The sequence below is a fragment of the Scomber japonicus genome, chromosome 12 (genome assembly GCF_027409825.1).
Source record: "Scomber japonicus isolate fScoJap1 chromosome 12, fScoJap1.pri, whole genome shotgun sequence".
Lineage (NCBI taxonomy): Eukaryota > Metazoa > Chordata > Actinopteri > Scombriformes > Scombridae > Scomber > Scomber japonicus.
This window is the reverse complement of record NC_070589.1, coordinates 13,908,558-13,928,758: the sequence shown is the minus strand read 5'-3', so window position 1 is coordinate 13,928,758 and position 20,201 is coordinate 13,908,558. Positions and strand designations below refer to the sequence as shown.

The window sequence follows — 20,201 nt, the reverse complement described above, 5'->3', positions numbered from 1 at the left end:
TATCAAAAGCATTGAACAGTCACTATATGAGGATGCATCAGGGCATAAAGAAAAGGAGCAGGCACACCAGAAGCCCTGTATCCATTTCAATTTGCAGTAATTAATGTGACTTGTGGCGTGCACAACATAATACTGTAGCTTTTAGAGTGACAATGATCAGTATCAATGAGTATGATCAGTATCGATCAGTACGATCAGTATCACAGCATAATGTTATGACTCCTGGTCATCACGTCATTTGGTAATTCTGTAATGTTTTTACAAATCCCAGGGCTGACTTATAAATAGAGAGCAGGGCTGCCCTAATTAAATAAAAGAGAAATGAAATGGGTAAGGGCAGACATGGAAGTAATTGAGACAAAACTAATACACTCTGATAGTGCAGAAGACTGTAAACTCTATATGTTGCAAAAAAAAAAAAAAAAAATGAACCAAAAAAAAAATAAGAGTTGCTTTAGTTTCTCTGCATCTTTTTGAAAAAGTACTTTTTAATGTGAGTAATGCTGGATATTATGTGGTATTTGTACCACCTCTAACATGTTCCTCAGGTAAAATGGGTTTTAATTGACCAAAGCATCTATAATTTGAGGGAATCATTTAAATTAAATTGTGTCTGGAAAATGAGTTCTAGCTGGGGTTTCTATCTACAGATTTTGTCTCAATTCTCTGTGTTATAAATCCAGTGTTATCCTATTATAAAATCCAAACTTTATAATACGTAACATTTTATTTAAGGTTTTGCTATTTGACGTCGCCGTTCCCTTTAAGAGGCTTATGAAGCTCAGTGGTCACAACGCTGACTTAATATGTGTCATATAAAGTTACGATTATGAACTGCATGTACACTCATTTCATCCCCTTAATCCTTTTGCCTTTAGGCCCCGTCCAGTGCACCAGCCAAATCTGTTCAACAGTGCCTGTAGCAATGTAAGAAAAAGCAAATGTGCTCCTTTTTGCCACTTGTTTTGTAATATTGTTTCTGCCCTTGTTATACTGTAAAGACCTATGCAACGTTGCTCTGAAAGGATCTTTATAAAAAAAAAGTTTAGTATTGATATTTTACTGATTTATTGAAAAGTTGATTTGTTTCCATATAATTATGAACAAAATGCTGTTTAATAAAGTACCAAACTATTGTATATGGTCCAACCTCCTGGATGTAGACCTTTTGCTTTTAGAAGAGGAAGGAAATTAAATATTTTCCTAATGTTCTCTTTAAAGTAGCATTCAGTTTTTTATTGAAATAAAAGGTTTTGTCTGGTCTTGCTTTTTGAAAGACTAATTACTTCACACACCCACACACACACACACACACACACACACACACACACAACAAACGGCATTTTAAATCCAAACACACATAAACTTTTACTTTGAGCAAAGGCTATCCTCACCGCTGCACTCAAATCAATATTGGTGAGCTTTAGAGCAAATGAAATCAATCGAATAATCAATCGGAGGCTCGTAAAGAGACACAGCCAGTTAATTGATGAGGATCAGCCTTCACAGAGTCAGCTCACCACCAGATAAAATATATCCCCACACTGACTGACTTAAATGAGGGTCAAAATCCTTTGCTTGTTTGGAGGAGAGAAAAAAGGCACACAGGAGCTCTTTTTTCAAAAGATCCACATCAGCTGCAGTCAGAATAGCAAAGATGCAAAACAACATTTTGGGCTACTCCATGTGATTTAGGGGTATGACAAAAAACACTGTTTCATCTGTAGTTCATCATATCAAAGTTTATTTCCTGAATGCATATTTTTGTGGGGATTTCCCCAGTTTTCCCTTTTCAGCTGTCTCCTTCCTGATTGAATTCCCTGTAGTCTCAGTTTGTGAGTTTCAGTAAGTCAGAAATTTGGTAAGCTGTGACCTCTTCTGGACACTTTGACAACTACAAGAGCGTATCCACAAATACTGTGGGAATCAGTCTGTGCACCAGTGTGCTTTTCCTGAGTAAACTTTTTTGGAAGAAGTGCATGATGGATTCATACATATATAATACTTCACTCAAGATCATATATGATAAAAATGATGGAATATACAGAATATGAAGAGCCCATTGTCATGTAAGGGAGAGAGTGGGGCAGGTGGACCCAAATGCAAGAGACTTAGGGGAGGGCTGCAGAAACTTTTTTTTTTACTCCTGGACTGACAAGAACAAACAAAAACTAGACAAGACAAGTTACAACAAAAAGATCCAACAAGATTGAACAGAACACCGAGACTTACATATTGACAGAGCTAATGGGGGACTGGGGACCAAGTGACAAGCCCAAAGTGTAGGCAGGGAGTGATTGGGTGGGAGGACACTTGTGACAGAGTAGGGCTGATGAGACTGATACATGACAGGTGTGGGCTGGAGAAAAACACTGAGGGCAAGGCATGGGTAATTAACCTAATGCAGGGCAGGTGTGAGGAAGGAACATACAAGGAAAACACACACACTTACAAACCCAAATATATATATTTAAAAAAGACCGAACACACTAGAAACACAAATAGTCCAAATCAGACCCTCTACAGTCAGGCTCCAACAGATGGCTGGAATTGCAGTGCAACGCCCCCATCTCATTAGTCCAGCAATTAACAGGACTGATTTGTGCTTCAGTGGGCTCCGACAATTTACTTACAACAAAGGCGCTCAGTTCTCATCACCCTCTCATGCACATGCTGTACACACACACAAAAACACATGTGCACCCAGATATGCAAATAAAGCTGGATCATGGAAAAACATGACCTCATGCCTGACATGCATGACAGAAGTGGTTCTCTGTTACTATATGTGACACCTCTCATATAGATTATTTCTGCAATTCAAGATATATAAAGAAATGTGTCAGTTTTAGGTCTCGTTTTGCAGTTTTGGCTGTCTTATATCTAATATCTGGTCCTGTAGAGTCAAGATGACAGTATATCTGTCTCTGTTTTCCCTCTCAGTTTGTGGAGGTCCAGGCATGTGCCTACAGTATGCAAAAATAACTACTTGAATATGCACAATCTAATTTTCTGGTATTCTATCCAACAACAGAGATGCAGAGAACCCCCCCAACCCCCCACCCACCCACACACACACACACGCAAACACAGTGGTTAAGCACAGCCCACACCCAGACACATGCAAATCCTATTTGTCTGCTGTAAAACATACACAAACTCTCTCTCACACACATTTCTAACACCTTTTACATATTAGTCCATTAAATGATCCACACATAACACAGCTGTGTTAAAGGCTGATGTGCATGCCAAAAGGAAGAATGGCTCATCTGCATAACAGAAGTGATGTTATCACCAGACAGCAGTCTGTCAGCCTGCTTATCTCTCTCCCTGACAATACTGTCAGCTGAGTGTTGACTGAGGAGGAGGATGGTGTGAGGAGAACTGAAGTGTTTGCCTGTGTGTATCGGTTAGTTTAGAAGAAGTGTGTGCCTCTATGTGTGTGTGTTTTGAGAGGGCGGGCATCATTGGAGGGTTTTTTTTTTGTTTACAGTAAAACACAGAGGCCTTATAACAGCACACACATTTGTTCTGAGCAAAAAGCTGGCCTAAATGCACACACTTAACAGAGACTGTTTATCTTCAAACTTTGAAGTCCTGGAAGAGTCCGGAATAGTTGCAGTGGGTGTGGGCTCAGCTGCTGTCTAGAGAGTGCTAACCTGGGAGAAGCATGTCATGAATATAATAAAATGTAATGAGATATGATATAGTCTTCCTGTTTTCTGATGCTTATTTCCTGTCATAGTCAAATATTTTATCTTTACTATAAAGTACCACGTCTGGTGAAAATAGGGAAATGTAATGAGATATATCATACTGGGTATTTCCTCTCATGGTTTAGTCTGGCCCCAGTGTGGGCCACTCATTTAAAAATAATTTGAATTTAATATAATGGGAGGCACCAATGAGCCGACTGCACATCATCTGAACTTTAGTTTAAAGCCAGACAACGTTTGTTTTTCTGATCAGTGGGAAGTTTCATTATAAGATCTTAAAAGAAAAGTCAGATGATAAGTCAGTAAAAGGATTCAGTTATATGATTTCATTTGATTTTACTGATTTTAATTATCTTTGCTAACATTGGTCAGACCAGGGTTGTAGTGGCAAAGTGTATTAAATTGAAACAGGGTGTATTTGCTGATGAATTACACTTCTTTTATTTGTAAAAAGAAGAATGGATTATTTCTTCTTTCAAAAGTAACATAATATCAATTTCAAATCAACAGGAACAGAACATTCATACTCTTTAAGCTCAATATCAGTGGCCTGAAATGTTAAAGGTCCCCTCCAGACATGTTTTAAAATGTATAACATTAATCTATTTTGAATAATAACGTGTGTTTGATATGTTTTTTCCACCAAAAAGTTCAATTATATGTCAAATTCCTTAAAATGACTTATTTTCCTACAAGATGCCTCCTACTTCACAAAGTGTTTGTGCACTGAAGGCTTCAAATTTCCACATCACACTTATGTAACTTTAATATTGGACCGGGACTGACCTCCAAACTATTTGTAATGTCACAAATCCTGCCCCCCGATCTATGCCTTAAACTCAAAATGAACAGATGAACTGAGAAACGTTCAGCTGTTAAATGTGAAAACTTGTAGTGTCAAACTCTGCACAGACTACATTCTGCACATTGAAGCTCAAACACAGACAACTTTTGCAACAAAATATGAAGCAAAAGATATGACTGATGATATTAAACTAAAAGTAAATATTTGGTCCATGACTTGATGTCAAAAGCTATTTATATCCTACTCCACATTTTAAAACATAATAAATGTTTAAAAATGACTCCAGAGACAAACTACAGCCTAAACCACATCAGTACGAGTTCTTAGTGAATTAGTTAAGCTGTTTAGTGTTTTCTTTGTTGTCCACGCTGAGTTAATGGTTTATAAAGTGTGGGTTTCAGCAGGAGACGCCTCTGGCAAATATCAAGCTATATCATTTTACCAAAGAAAGACCGGAAGCTTTCAGAACAAAGGTTCACCTGCGAAACACTATCTGAGAAATGACTGAATGGTGACAGAACTAGGTTTTTAAAAGGCATGATGTCAAATATTCCTCTGATGTGTTTGGTAAATATGTTGTGAGTGAGTCATGTATTCAGTGCATTTATATGGTAAGTTGTTGTGTGCCTCCGGTGTTGTATTGTGTTGTGTATATATACGCTCAGTGAAAAGTGCTTCTGGAGAACAAAGCCCCTAACTCTAACTCTAACCCCCCCCCCCCCCCCCCCCCCCCCCCCCCCCCCCCCCCACACACACACACAAACACACACACAGAGGTTTGCAGACAACTTATTTCGATGTTGTTACCACAGACTCAGAAGTGTTTGCCAGGCTTTAATTGGGGGGGGGGGGAGTTTATGTTGAAGGTTTTAGTCACTGCTTCCCTTTCTCTTGTCTAACTTGACACGTAAGCTGAGCGACTGGTTCACCTTTTCCTCTGCTGAGGTCGGTGCGCATCAGCAGCCAAGCTGAAACAAAAACCACTGCTTCTTTCAGGTGGAATTTTTATCTTTTTGTCTTCAGGATTGACCAATTCATCGCTTCAACAGAGCAGGTGAGTTATTTCAGCAGCTGAAACTACAACTTCAGTTTCAAATTGGAAATGATGCAGCAGCTTCTCTTTGCGTTGGACTGCCTGTGTTCAGTCTTCCTATCAACAGACAATTGCTCCATTGTGTTGTTTACTGTATGTTTGTTACATTTTAAAAAGCTTGTATTTATCGATATAGACTACTCACAGCTGAGTTTCACTGCTTTTTCAACTACATGTGATAAGTAGTTTTCCTAGAAGTAATGTAATGTAATGATAGTTTTGCTGTTATAAATTACAGGATGAATATGTTTGTAGCTGAGTCATCAGTGCCATTTGAGTCCCCATAACATCATATACATGTATTAGGTGTAAATATGGGCTTCTAAAAGCTCATCTTACATGATTACCCCCCTCCCATACATAATCATATGTACCCAGGATTAATTACATTTAAATTAATTACTCTCATTTAGCCAAACTGTCATGTCCCCAATCATGTTTTTTTTTTATCTTGAAATATAAGTATACATATAAGTAATGGAAATCAAACAAATTCTACATTTTTCATTAGGTAGAAATGTATCAAATGTGTGAAATATTCAGTTTGCATCATGTTGTCCATATAAACCCTCAGATTGGTTAAATGTTATGTTGAATGTGTCCTCTTCTGTACCAAATCAAATCCAAGCACTGGTCTCCTCATCTGGTTCACATGTACAAACTCACATAAAGTGGTTAGGCTGGGGTTTGATGATACCCACCGACATTCTTCAAGATAAAATACTCTATTTTGACTAATAACTTGTATTTAATATTCCCCATCCCCCCCAAAAATCTTCAATTACCTCCTAGAAAATCCCTAAAATGGCATTTTCTCCCTCAATGAACAAATCTGAATCTTTGATTATTCTTTTTTTTTTTCAAAAGTTTTTCTGCTGGACACAAGACATCTCCGACTTCACTGATAAGTCCATCCTCAGTATTTGTGCAAGGGAAGCTTCAAGTTTCCACATCACACTTACAGAAGTTGAATTGAAGAAAAGAAGAAGAATACATTTGAGTGTAAGGAGACTTTAATTATTTGGAAATCACTGTTTTGTTTGGTTTTTTGTCATCTTCATTTACTTCACCACCTCTCCTCATCCTCTTAAAGCAGAATGGACCTGCTCTCAGATGTATGGAGTCAGGACTACTGGCTTCCTCCAGGTGTGACCTGGAAAGACATGGAACAGTTAGCGGACTCTGACCAGCCGCAACCCCAGGACCTTCTTATAGCGCTGCCCCTTGCACTAGGCTTTGTCGGCCTACGCTGTATATTTGAGAGGTACAGCACCACTCATCTGTTTATCACTCCTTTAAGAAATATAAATGCAGCCATTTAAGAAACTCATGTAAGGTTAAGGTTGATCAAGCGTCCATCATGTGGGGGAGTGGGCAGGTGTTTGGCAGAAACAGCATTGTTATCATAAGGGAGAAAAGGGCTTTGAGGACTATTGAGAGACAGACAGAGCGAGAAGGAGAAAGAGCGCTAGGACTGTGTTTTTCTCAAATAATAATTTTCAATGGTAAGTATTTTAACTGTACACTGTTTATATGTGCAATGTTAACTTCCATCTTGAACTTTGACATTGTTTCCAACATCTAATTAAAGACATGCCAAGTTACCAATTTGAAAAAAAGAAAGACTATAGAAAGTAAAGAGGGGGTACACAGTGCAGTACAGTCTGTCCTCAGGCCTTTTGATTGGTTTATTACATCCTCAGTGTATTGGCTGTTGTAACACTTATAGCAGTAAAGTTATTGCAATCAAATGTAATCTTGTTGATATATCATATTGTCTATTTCATATTTATTATATATGATCTATGATATATAAAATATAATAAACATAACTGACTATGAATATATACTTTAAAAATAAAACCTTGCCTTTCCATATACACATTAATGCACACTGATTTAGATTTACATTATGTTTTTGCAGTTTTCTAGCATTAATGTTATCTGTGTATCCTTTTCCTGTGTTCCTGCCTTCTCCACTGCTGCTGTAGTGCAACATTTCTATCAAGGGGATGAATAAACTTTTAAACATCAATCTGTGTCAGGCTTAGTGATAAGACTGTATATATGTTGCTTTTATTCCCCTGACTCTTCTGCAGTTAGTGTTATGTCATCATATGTGTCAATTGTCTTTTGTTTGTTTTCCTCGCCTGCAGGTTTTTTGCCCCACCCATGGGCAGATGTTTGGGGGTGAAGAATAGATTGCAAATGACTGCTCCCCCCTCCCCAAAGCTGGAGTCATTTTACACCAAGCAGAGCAGACAGCCGACACAGGTTAGTATGAAAAGGTCTCATGTATTGACATGTACTCAGTTTATATGGCAGCATACCGTTTTTTTATGAGCACACCGATGAATGTTTGAGAGTTATATATAATAAACTTTCAAGCATTTATTTCCTCCTACGAGTTGTTCTGTGTGAAAAGCACAGATGAACATGAGTGTTGTGATGGTAACGCAGCCTGGGGGAAAACACCTCACAACATGTACACATGATATCATGTGTCTAGCAAGCTCCTCATCTGGATCGTGTCATCCCATAATTCTCTCTTTAAACTTTTGTATAAACTAGAAGCAATTGCAGAAAATGTTTCGTGTTTGCTTTCTCTTCATAAAAATACAAAAAAACTACCAAATATTTACTCATCACATGACCCAATTTAATTAATCTCAGCAGGGATGTTTGTTTAAAAAATGATGAACATGTACTTGATTCATTGCTAGATTTTATTTTACAATTTTAATAAAAGACACACAAGCTCTGTCATGTCTTTTAGTCCTGATATAAAAGAGAAAAGTCAGAATAACACAATAAGGCCCAGAGGCGTGTTTCCATTGTGGTCCCTTAGGGGATGGTGGGTGTGCAGGGGAGGGGTCAGGATGGTGGATATAACAAGGCAAGCATGATACAGCACAGTAATCAAAACAATAATACAATATAATCAGAATATAATTCACTGTATTAACAACAGTAATCACTATCTCTGCTGTTGGACCATGCCAGGCCCTACTCACCTCAGGTAATAAAACTAATTGAAAACTCTGTAAATATGAGATAAAAACATCAGTTAGGATCTGTCCATAATAATTAAAATAAATAAGTTACATTAAAAAACAAATCCATAAAATTTAGAAAGACACCTAATATCCCACCTTGAATAACCTCGGAGCAAATTCTTGTGTGGGTTTCAAGTCCCAGCTTGAAATCTCCTCAGCTGGTTATGATTTTAAGATTTCCTGGCAGTCTATTCCACAGATTTAATGCCATGTTCAAAAAAAAGTTTCCATCCTCAGGTTACTCTCAAACCAGAGAGGGACAAAGTCATTTTGTGAAGTTACGAAGGCCTGTGTAATAAAATAAACGTGTTTGTCTGTTTGTCCCTTCTGTCCCTTCTGTCACTTCCCCATTTACACCTGCTGTTGTTCTTGCTAACATTTGACTCACATCCCTTCTCTCTCATACATCTCCCGTGCTGTGATTTCAGAGTGAAATTGTTGCTCTGATGTCGCTGTGTGGAAAAACACAGAGGCAGATTGAGACCTGGTTCCGCCTTCGCAGGAACCAGGACAGGCCCTGTCAAACCAAGAAGTTTGGTGAAGCTGCGTAAGTCCGTTCCTTCACCACACCATCACAAAATTCAGAGGCAGCTTTTTTAAAAGAGCTGGATCAATTTTGTCACATTCACCACTGCAAGAGTCATTCAAGCTTTGGCGATGAATATGGTGCCCTTTGTTTTAATCTTATGCTTTGTGTTTTTTTGCAGGTGGAGGTTTTTTTTCTATATCACAGCCTTCATGGCTGGACTGGCATGTTTGATTGATGTAAGTGTCAAAACCGTTCCATAGCAACACCACAATAGCAAACACTATTGTTGCTAAAAAAAACTATTTTTTGACATCTTTGCTTTTCTTTTGTACATTTTTACTGTTTTTTTTTTTTTCCCTCTACAGAAGCCGTGGTTCTGGGACCGCAGGGAATGTTGGAGGCAATACCCAGTACAGGTGAAAATGACTTTAAGTACAACATGTTGTATTTTTATGCCCCTGGCTCGGTTCTTCTACATTAAAACTGCCTCAACAATGATGTTTATGAGAAATGTGATCAGTGTTTAAATGTGGTCTGACTAAAATCTGAGTTTTGAGGAAACAGATTAAATGTTTTCAAGAGGAAATATAAACCATAATGGTAAAGTAACATAATTGTAAAGTGATCTATTTCTTCATTCATACTTAGAGAACAATGACTGCTCTGTTTCAAACTCAGTCTATTTCTGCTCTCACAATACATTTGTAAAACTAAATCATCATTCTTTAGCTGCAAGTGATTATTGTGATCAGGAAATGCTGATTCAGTGTCTCAAATACAAATGGATTATATTTGAGCCGCAGTCCCTAATATTAGACATTAAGTGACATTGTGAAAATATTGATATAGCAGAGGATGGTTTCGATCCATCGACCTCTGGGTTATGGGCCCAGCACGCTTCCGCTGCGCCACTCTGCTACTCACCCCAGATGGGACTCGAACCCACAATCCCTGGCTTAGGAGGCCAGTGCCTTATCCATTAGGCCACTGGGGCTGCTGCAGCAGATGTGGGCCCACCATGAATGAGTCAGTGTTAAGTGCATTTACACTGTAATCCTTTTAAGTCATTTCTCTATGGACAGGAATAACAACCTTTATGTGAAGTAAAGTCAGGGAATCATGAATGCCTCCAGTGCCTGATGATGTTATTCATTGCGACCAACACTGCAGACTAATTATTTGGCTTTTGAAACAAGTTCATCAGTCTACAAATGTCTCATTTTGTCTGAACAACAGTCCAAAACCTAAGGATGTTCAGTTTACTAACAGAAAAGACAATGAAAAACTAGAAAAATCATATCTGATAAACCAACAAATAAATGATCATGTAGATAAATCACCTAATTGTTTCAACTTTCACTTACTGTGCTTTATAAACAAAGTTTGATAATACAAAGTAATTTCGATTCTGTATTTTGAGCTTTATTCTGAATCTATTTTTGACTTTTTAATCACATTTACTCTACAGCCCATGGAGAGAGCTCATTACTGGTACTACATGCTGGAGCTGGGTTTTTATGGCTCTCTGCTGCTCCGCATCTCTGTGGACATCAAAAGAAAGGTGAGAACCTCAACGTTTGATTCACAGCTGATTCCCTCCTTCAACACATTTGCTCTTGACAGAAATAAGTGAAGGTGTATACAGTAAGTTAACAGTGAGTTAAGTTAATATGTTCTGTTCAGATATGAAGGTAATTATATTCTGAGTTGCAACTCTACATATGCTCTTTTGGACAGGATTTTAGGGAACAGGTGATCCACCATCTGGCCACCATCTTCCTGCTCAGTTTCTCCTACTGTGCCAACTACATTCGCATCGGCACCTTGGTCATGCTGCTTCATGACTCCTCTGACATCCTGCTAGAGGTAATGTGAAGTCTCATAATGTTGTGCTGTGCAAAAAAAAAAAAAAAGGAGAACTCTTGCTGCTTTAATGTAACACTGGTGGGACTCAAAAGTATCACGTGTACTATTAAAGTGCACATTGGACCTTATAAATAAAATATAGTCTCTTTGGAGATTGTCACCATAAATTTACCTCGTGGTTGGCCAGTTTCTGCCTCTACCTAGGTAAGAAAAGCTGACTGTCTGAATTTTGCAGACTGCAGTCAGACGTTCACTCTGCACTTCAGGCTGTTCTTAGAAACTTAGTATCTCCCCTCAGATCTCTGTAGTGGCCTGCAGTATGCTTTTTTCCAGCAAGGAAATCCTGTGACTGGGTCCTGATAGCTAAGAGGACTTCAGCGACCAGAGGTCACTTTTGTTTACCTTCACCAAACAAAAGGATGTGCATAACGAGGTTCAGACATTTTTCTTTTTTTTAAAACCCACTGTTCTGCAGGGTTGCACTTAGTAAAATGTGAAAGGAAACTACACACAGCAAACACCACAATAAAGACATACTAACACTGAAAACAGTTTCAGTGCACCTACAGACCCAAACACTGGACTTTGATGTCTCCTCTTGTCTTACTGTTACTTGATTTAAGTGCTGCCTTTGACAGACCTTATTGGTCTCAAGGGGCTGGCATTTTCTTGCTTCATATACAATAATATTATGTCCTCTAAGGTCAAATGAGGTGTCCAACTGGGATCAGTACTCTGTCCATTTCTGTTCTTGTTAGGGAATTTTCTATATTTGGGGTCAAGCATGGACCTTGACGTCACAGTAAAGGCCACACTATCATCTTGGCAGAAAGACATACTGTCTCTCTCCTTGAGATGGTGAAGGCAGCTGTCTGTGGTGTTTAGGGGAATGCAGGAGTCACTTTGATAACAGTGGCGCAGCATTGCTGTGGCACCCAAGGTCAGAGGATATAACTGTCTGACTCCCTAAACCCACAGGTTGGTAACTATTTCCTTGTTTGTGGAATAACAAACTAATAGGCTAACTCCATTCTTTTTTCTGTTTTTATTGACCTGTAAAGTGCACAGAGGCTCTCGCGGTAATCTCCACTTTGAATAAACATTGACGTTATTAAAGCCTGTTCATATTACAGACTCATTGTCATAGTGAACTGCAGCAGACATTAAGCACACATTCCCCACTTGTGTTTATTTATTACAAGATATTAATTATCCTACATATTGTCTTTGATCAGTTCAATCATACCTATTTTTTGCAGTCTGCCAAGATGTTTAACTACGGCACTGGCTGGAGGAAAACATGTGACATGCTCTTTGTTGTGTTTGCTGTGGTGTTCCTTGTGACAAGACTGGTGATTTTCCCCAGCAAGTAAGATGTTTTTTCCATTTTATAACATGTATTACAACTACTTCTTATATCATGACTGACATGTAACTGACAAAAAACCCCAAAACAACCTTTTTCGAACTAACACTTACAAACAATTCTTTGGTGGTGTACAGAATCATCCACACCACCCTTGTGCTGTCCATGGAGGTCTTTGAACCCTTTGTCGGCTACTACTTTTTCAACGTCCTGCTAATGGTGCTGCAAGCTCTTCACATCTTTTGGGCTGGACTGATTTTGCGCATGGTCTACAAGTTCCTGAAAGGAAAGGTGAGACTCAGGCTCAGCAGTACAGCTAATATTAACTATAGGGTGATCCTCTGCAATCCTCACATAGTAGCTTTCATGTGGAAATACAGTTGTGTTGAGGTCTGTTTCATCAGTGTGTTTCCCTTTACCTTTACCTGAACCCAATCTCATCCCTAATCCCTACTAGTTATCTCTATGATGTATTACCATAACCTGAAATAAGCCATAACCTCAACTATGAAGGTCAGCCTTATAGGAGACGCTGTTTAAAGACGAAATAGAAGTTGACAAAGTAATGTATGGAGTCTATTCTTAATTTAGATGTAAAATCTAACAGTAATTTGTAATCTTTGACATGCAACCTTTTCAGATATACATTTCAAATCTTGTATCTTCTTCTGCCCTTAGCTGGAAAAAGATGAACGCAGTGATGAAGAGAGTGAGGTTGAGGAAGAAGAGGAGGATAAAGGAGGGGAAGAAAGTGCTGATCAAGAAGGAGATTACAGTTGGGAGAGAAGTAAAGACACCCTGAACTCTAAACTGTCCATGTTGACCAACAGTTGTGTCCTTAATAACTTGACCAACCACAGGGCTTCTGTAGCTGACAGAATGCGTAAAGCTCAATAAAGACTTCATGTTTTTTCCCACATTTAGCTTAGGTTTTGCTATTTAAAAAAGGTCAAAACAGCCATTTTTAACACTGAGTGATACAGAATGGATGTGATTTCCCTGTGGGCTACAGGTCATGAGCACTGGTGTCTTTGTGCTTCTCTTTTAATTGAGAATGAAATTAGACAACTAAAGGGTGAAAATGTGATAATGAAAAAAATGCTGATGTAGCAGAGGATGGTTTTGATCTATAGACCTCTGGGTTATGGGCTGAGTACACTTCCGCTGCACCACTCTGCTACTCACCTCAGATGGGATTTGAACCCACAATTCCTGGCTTAGGAGGCCTGTGCCTTATCCATTAGGTCACTGGGGCTGCTGCAGCATGGGCCACTGTGCATGAATCAGTGTTAAGTGCATTTACACTATAATCCTTTAAGTCATTTTTCTATGAATAGGAATAACAGCCTTTGTATGAGGTAAAATCAGGGAATCATAAAATGATTAGTGCCTACCCAACAAGACTGCAGACTGTTTTTACACTATTTGTCATTCAAGTTATGAAAGCACATGATAGAAAACACAATGATTGTAAATACAAAATAGCACATTAGCAAAAGCTGTAAACTGGGTAGTTACTGGACACCTCTGTATAGACAGAAGTAGATGTTTAAATATTATAAAATACAGTTTTAACAGTCACGTTCATGCAGTGGACAATTAAAAGCTGGAAATAAAGTCATAATTTTACTCTATGCCCATCTTTTGTGACGTTTGAAGACATTCATATTTAATATGCGATTCTGTTTCATCATGCATTGTGAGCCTCTTTCTAACAGACATGTCTGCCAGTGTCAGTTTACTACTAGTAAATAAACCATTAAAATATTATCCTTTTGCATTTTGTACAATTGTCGTCTTTTACATTGTATTTCTTTTTCCATTTTATATTCTTTCCATTCAAATGTAATGATCACAGGCTGAAGGTGATGCTGTGTATAGCTTCTTCTGTACCACAGCTCCATCTGGTGGCGACCAGAAGCACAATGACAGTCTGAGTGTGTGTCTGCCTGTAATAGATGTATATAACAATATTACATTATCCTGTATGTAATAATAGTTTCATTTATTGTGTAGCCTAGTAGAGGTGACATTAGGAGGTAAGGTATAGACAGCTGCTACTTATTTGACAAATGTAGTTGAATAGCCTGGTGAGGGAGGGAGCCTTCTCTATCCCAATCAAATGTGATTATTGGTCATTTTAAGACTAAATGTCTCCAAATTGGTGTATAGACTCACTTACTCACTTTACTGCATGACAGACACTTTGTTAGGTTTAGGCATGAGCAGTGAGATTAGATGTAAGGGTCAGGGGGTGTGAATTATGTAAAAAAAAAAGTGGGTGTGTAGTTCTATAAGATTACTACATTAAGGTAAATGCCATTTAGACTATAAAATGTAGGGCTAAATCAGCGCAAAATACAATGTGAGAGTTTCGTGAATCGCAAACTACCACCAACCCTGAGATGGAAATGTTTAAGTGATTCAATTTGCTGGCTTCTTTAATTATATGAATTTTGAAACAAATTAAATTGTACACTGTCCACGTTAATAGTTAACCTAACGCTGGCTGTCAACATTAAATTGAATTTGTTTGAAGAACCTCGAACTCAGCATATTTTAGGAATCAATATTTACGTGAGACTATTTAGCGCGTTGTAGCTGCCACAAGACCGGTCCTGTTATACACTATTTTACTAGGGTATGTTTTAATTGCTACAGTATTTTACTATGTTTTAATTGTTACACTATTGTATTATTTGCTTCAGTGTTGCTCTTTGTTTTGATTGTTCACGTACTATAGTGTTATATAATGTGTTGGCCTATGTACAGATGTCTCTGTGGCGCCATTTCTTAACTTAACACTTATGTAGCTGTGTAGAAATATCAATATTTAAAAACGTTGGTGATGGAGGGTTAGATCATAAAAATCCCTGCTCTATTTTTCTGCGTTGTTCAACTTTTCCCTCACCATTGTTTTACTTTATATTCCCTTCTAACACATTTCTATTCACTGGTTTGTGGCTTGCTGGTAATGCTGTCGGTTGTGATGCTTGACGTTGTTGGTTCGAAACTGTTTGGACTCCATATGAACTTCTGTTATTTCTTACTGTAGTCATATTTTTTTAATTTAATATTTAGTATTTAATCATTCTGCTCGACTATTCCTGCTTTAGTTCGTCTCCGCCATTACATCTTATCATGTCAGCACCAGCCAGCGACACACCAGCCCTCCTCCACCGGTGCAGATGTGTCAGCCAGCAGATACATAAAGTAACAGGATGAGCTTGTTTCCCTGCTGAAGCACAGAGCTGTGACTATTAAGTTCCTGTTTCATTTCACTGCTGGTGAATGGTCTCGGTGTAAGTACAATTTTATTTCTTCTAAAACAATTATTTTTGTTACATTTAGGGACATTTACAAAACGTGAAATATTTCCTGTTTAATAATGTGTTGTAATTTTGTCCGAGTACCATCAGTGTATCACTTTACATGTGCATAAATATAATTTTTAAGAGAGTTTATGCATGTAAAAAGAAATATAATACTGTGAATGTAAGCTGTCAGTCAGCAATAGTTGTTTAAACAACCTTCTGGTAAAAGTGGAGTATTATTACAAACACAGTCACCTGAATATTTGTTCTAATTATGAAGAGGCCATGTGTTATTAAAAGTACAGCAACGCTCCTAGCAACATGCTTTTGTCTCAGCTGGCTTTTTTTAGTCATAATATTTCTTATCTTCTTCATAGTAATCGAAGATGAATATTTTTGTGAGAACACTGATGGGTAAAACCATAACTCTCGAAGTGGAGCCCAGAGACACTATCGAGAATGTAAAAGCCAAAATCCTCCTCTTTGAACATGAGAAGACATAAGAGGAAACAAACCTCTATGATATCCCCTGTAGATTAATTAACATGGTGGTGGTGGTGTGTGTTGTTCATTATTGGATGTGTTACACATTCAGCAAGTGTGGCACATTTTATTTTTTCCTTTTACCTCAAACTGATGCTTATCTCCTAGTTAAATACATGTTGGGAACAGTTTAGCATCCTATGATCAGACAAGATCTAATCTCTTCAAATCTGTTATAATATATGGGTATAATTGACCAAATCAAAATCAGTCGTGATTTGATCTGGTTTTTAATTTTTTTTTTATTGTTTATTTTGTTTATTTGTTTGTTTTATCCATTGTAAAGGTTTGTGAAAGGTGCTATATAAATCACACCTATTATTATTATTATTATTGTTATTATTATCAAATGTCAAGTGTCACTCTTTCAGATTTAATTTTAGAGGGTGAAAAGGAAATCCTCTAAATGGGAAGGCAACTCACCCACAGTATCACTAATCTAACCAGGCAGATTTGTTGTGTGACAGAGTTCTTTCAGAGCAATTGAGCAGTGTGTTGCTGCTGTATGAAGTGCAACAACTCAAATCACTGACATGACACAACAACCTCTTTTCCCTGACAGGTGTAAGCTACATGTGCCTTTTACAATTTGTTTTTATTATACACATAAATAAACATACTCTTCACTCAAATACGAACTTTTTAATCTCATTGCTCCCAAATACAGTGTAATAAGGTTCTGTGACAATTCTGTCCGTTATCACCATTGTTACAAGACGCTATTACTATATTTGTTTAATTTCAGAGAAATTGTATAAGTGTACTTGTAGTGTAATTGTGCATGAATCAAAGGTCAAGTACTATCAGCAGGATTTAATGATGTCAGGAAAACTATTATATACATGAGTATGGGTTACATTCCCCAGTGTGCAGGGATGTTATTTGTGTTGCAGTTGTAACCATTTAGTGACTCAATAACTGACATGCATTCACATTTTTCTGATTTTCCCCCAAAGGTATCCCCCCTGATCAGCAGCATCTCATCTTTCAGCTGGAAGATTGATGCACCTTGTTAGACTATAACATCCAGAAGGGTATAGGTAAAACTTCCACAACACTGATTGAAGGTAGGAGATTCATGATTGTTTGCAGTGTTTTTCATCAGTGTTGCATCATGATTATTTGCTCTTTCCCCAGAATCCACCTTTCACCTCGTCCTGCGTCTCAAAGGGGGCATAATTAAGCCTTCTCTCAAAAGTACAACTGTGAGAAGATGGTCTGCTGCAAGTATGTATACAAATCCAGCACATTGTAATAGTATGACTGAACTCATTCACGCAGAGCGAGTAGATGCAAATACTGTACATCCTTGCTGCTAGCATGTGAGATCCCAAACATAAAAAATACAAAAAAAAGGTTAACTTGAAGGTACTTGGAGGAACAACTTCACTAGTGCCTTCACAATGGAAGACATATACTTCATTTATTTATAGCATTGCGATCTGCACTAATACAGGTAACTTGGTTAAAAGGTTATTTTGTTAATGTCAACAGGCAATATCTGCTCATATGAGGTCTGCAGTAAGTCGAGGAAAGACCAGACTGCCCTTAGTTTAAAGTTTCATACCTCTTTTAAGTCCCAGAAAAAGGGCGTCATCATGCCCTGAATGGCCAAGCGGGGAATGCACCCATCATCTGGGAAATGATAGCAAGTCCCAAGAACGGGTGACTGCTACAATGTGGCTGGCAGTATGTGACTGTAACAACAAACTAACAAAACTTAGCTTGATTCATAGCAAGTGGGACATATCATCTAAAAGTTGGAAGTAAATGTATATCATGGAACACTAACCTAATGCTACATGCTGGTTGAATTAACATGGGTGACTTGACTGAGCGTTGTTGTGCCGAAGCAAACATCATTCCTTAACTCCGGGGGTGTACTGACATCTACCAGGTTCAAATCCTGAGCGTCTAGCTTTACAACACAGTAATGGCCAGTGGTGTTTTTTGTGTGCTGTAAGAGTAACCACTTAGTTACTATATTAAACTAGTCAGTATTTTGGTTTGTTTGTTTCTTCCCTTAACAGGTGCTACGCATGCTAGTTGTCAGTTAATTTGTTGTCTAGTATAAATATTTTCTATTTCCTTTCACATCATAATACTGAACATTGGGTTTAGAAAGGTAACAGATGTTAAAGGCTTCACTAAATAAAACAGCAATTCTAATACATTTAACTACTAATTTTGATTCAATTTGATTTTGAAATGTAATCGGTCTCCAATATATCAGCCTGTGACTACACTGTTCAGCTTCCTACTGTGAAAGTGGAAGTAATGGTAGCAATGAAACACTTATTTATTATTTTTCCCTGCCAGGATTTATTCTGGTGATCCAGGGATTGAACTGGTGACCTTTGATCAAAAGCCTGTTTCTCTAATCTTATAGTGCAAACGTCATTCACCATGACAGTACCTGTGAAACATGACCAAATAATAACAAACAAAAAAAAACAAGAACTGGACTTACATAATACCACATTACAACCTTTTACATGAACATGAAGCATTTATAGTGGTTCATAACACTGAAATCTTACTGCTCAGTGTCCCTTGAAGGTAAAAGTCAATACAAATCAGTTTCATTGACTTCCTTAAATACATAAACATACATTGAAGATCAACTACATAAAAAAGTACATACAATGAGAGACTGTATTCTTCGTGTTTATTTCCAAACTGCCATGACAACAGCTCAACATGTTTAAGAAATAGAGCCGGCATGACTGTCCACAACCAATAATTAAAATAGAACAGTAAGGCTTGAAAAAATAATACAAACAGCACATAGACTATGTTAAATTCAGTATGTGTGATAAAAAGACTGTTTTTTTAAATAAATACATTACTCATACAGTATACTCACACTCTGAAGGCCTATGGCATACTGTCCACAGCAAAGGTAACGTGCAGAAACAATGGCAGAAGGCATAAAATATTTTAAATTTCCTTGGTGCGCATCACATCAATCAGAGCAATATGTTTATTAAGATGTGGAGCTACTGTAAGTTATTATGTCAGTGGTTTGTTAAGAATTGATGCACACGACAGTTACTCAGACTGAGCCAGTTGGAATATCAATTTAACTTATCTGTAAGACTAAGTGATAACTTTAACCTCATACAGTTACATAATAACCATAGTATTATTGAGTTATATCATTTGGAAAACACTTATTTATTCTAAATGTAATTATTTAATATGTGTCTGTTAACATGTACTTATTATTTAAGTTATCATGACTTATCTTGGCACTAAAGACTCCTTATGTGATTAAATAAGGATGTAATATTAGACAAGCTGTTGAAAGACCTTATCAATTACTCTCATTTGACATTTGATCTTTGGTGTCAATAATCAGATCTGCGGTTATAAGTTAAAGTTGTGTGTCCATGCCTTTTAAAATATCAAACACTAAGAGCAGATTATTTTACTGACCTTGCATAAAGTTATTTATTCCTGTGGAAAAGCGCCAATCATGTCCACTCTATCTTTCACTTTGTACTCAACTTATTATATTAAATATTTTTGTTTATTATAGCTGCTACATTATACATGAGCAGCTACAAAAGAGTAATAGCTTATTGTGTTGTATGCAGGCTGTTTAATAGGCAAATATTGTAAGTAATTTTGTCCCTTTTTAATTTGCATTCACTTTTCACTTAGTGTGTGGTTCCTATCCCTATTTGTATGGATTCATTTTGTTGTAAATATCAACCATCAGTTGAAAAAAGGCCTCTTATCATTCATATTGACACTGCATTTCTACTGTTTTTTAAATACAAAAGTCATACTTATGAAAAACTACAAGCACCAGGTCTCAATATTTAACATCTAGCACTGTTAAGACTTACCTTAAAGTTGGTTTATTGCATTGAATGTTAACTCTTGAAAGCAACATGAAGCGTTA

General features: G+C 37.5%; 1 protein-coding gene and 1 non-coding gene across 2 annotated transcripts; one reads left to right on the top strand and one right to left on the bottom strand.

The window, feature by feature from the left end:
- The first annotated feature begins 6,714 nt into the window (after nt 1-6,714).
- Nucleotides 6,715-13,331, top strand: LOC128368953 (ceramide synthase 2-like). Its single transcript, XM_053329883.1, has 10 exons — nt 6,715-6,881; nt 7,774-7,891; nt 9,102-9,220; nt 9,381-9,438; nt 9,568-9,618; nt 10,671-10,763; nt 10,940-11,068; nt 12,328-12,437; nt 12,572-12,725; nt 13,113-13,331. Exons 1-10 carry the CDS (start codon nt 6,715-6,717, stop codon nt 13,329-13,331), a joined length of 1,218 nt encoding a protein of 405 aa, XP_053185858.1.
- Nucleotides 10,124-10,196, bottom strand: trnar-ccu (transfer RNA arginine (anticodon CCU)). Its single transcript has one exon. It is a non-coding gene; the product is annotated as a tRNA-Arg (tRNA).
- Nucleotides 13,332-20,201: the final 6,870 nt, after the last annotated feature.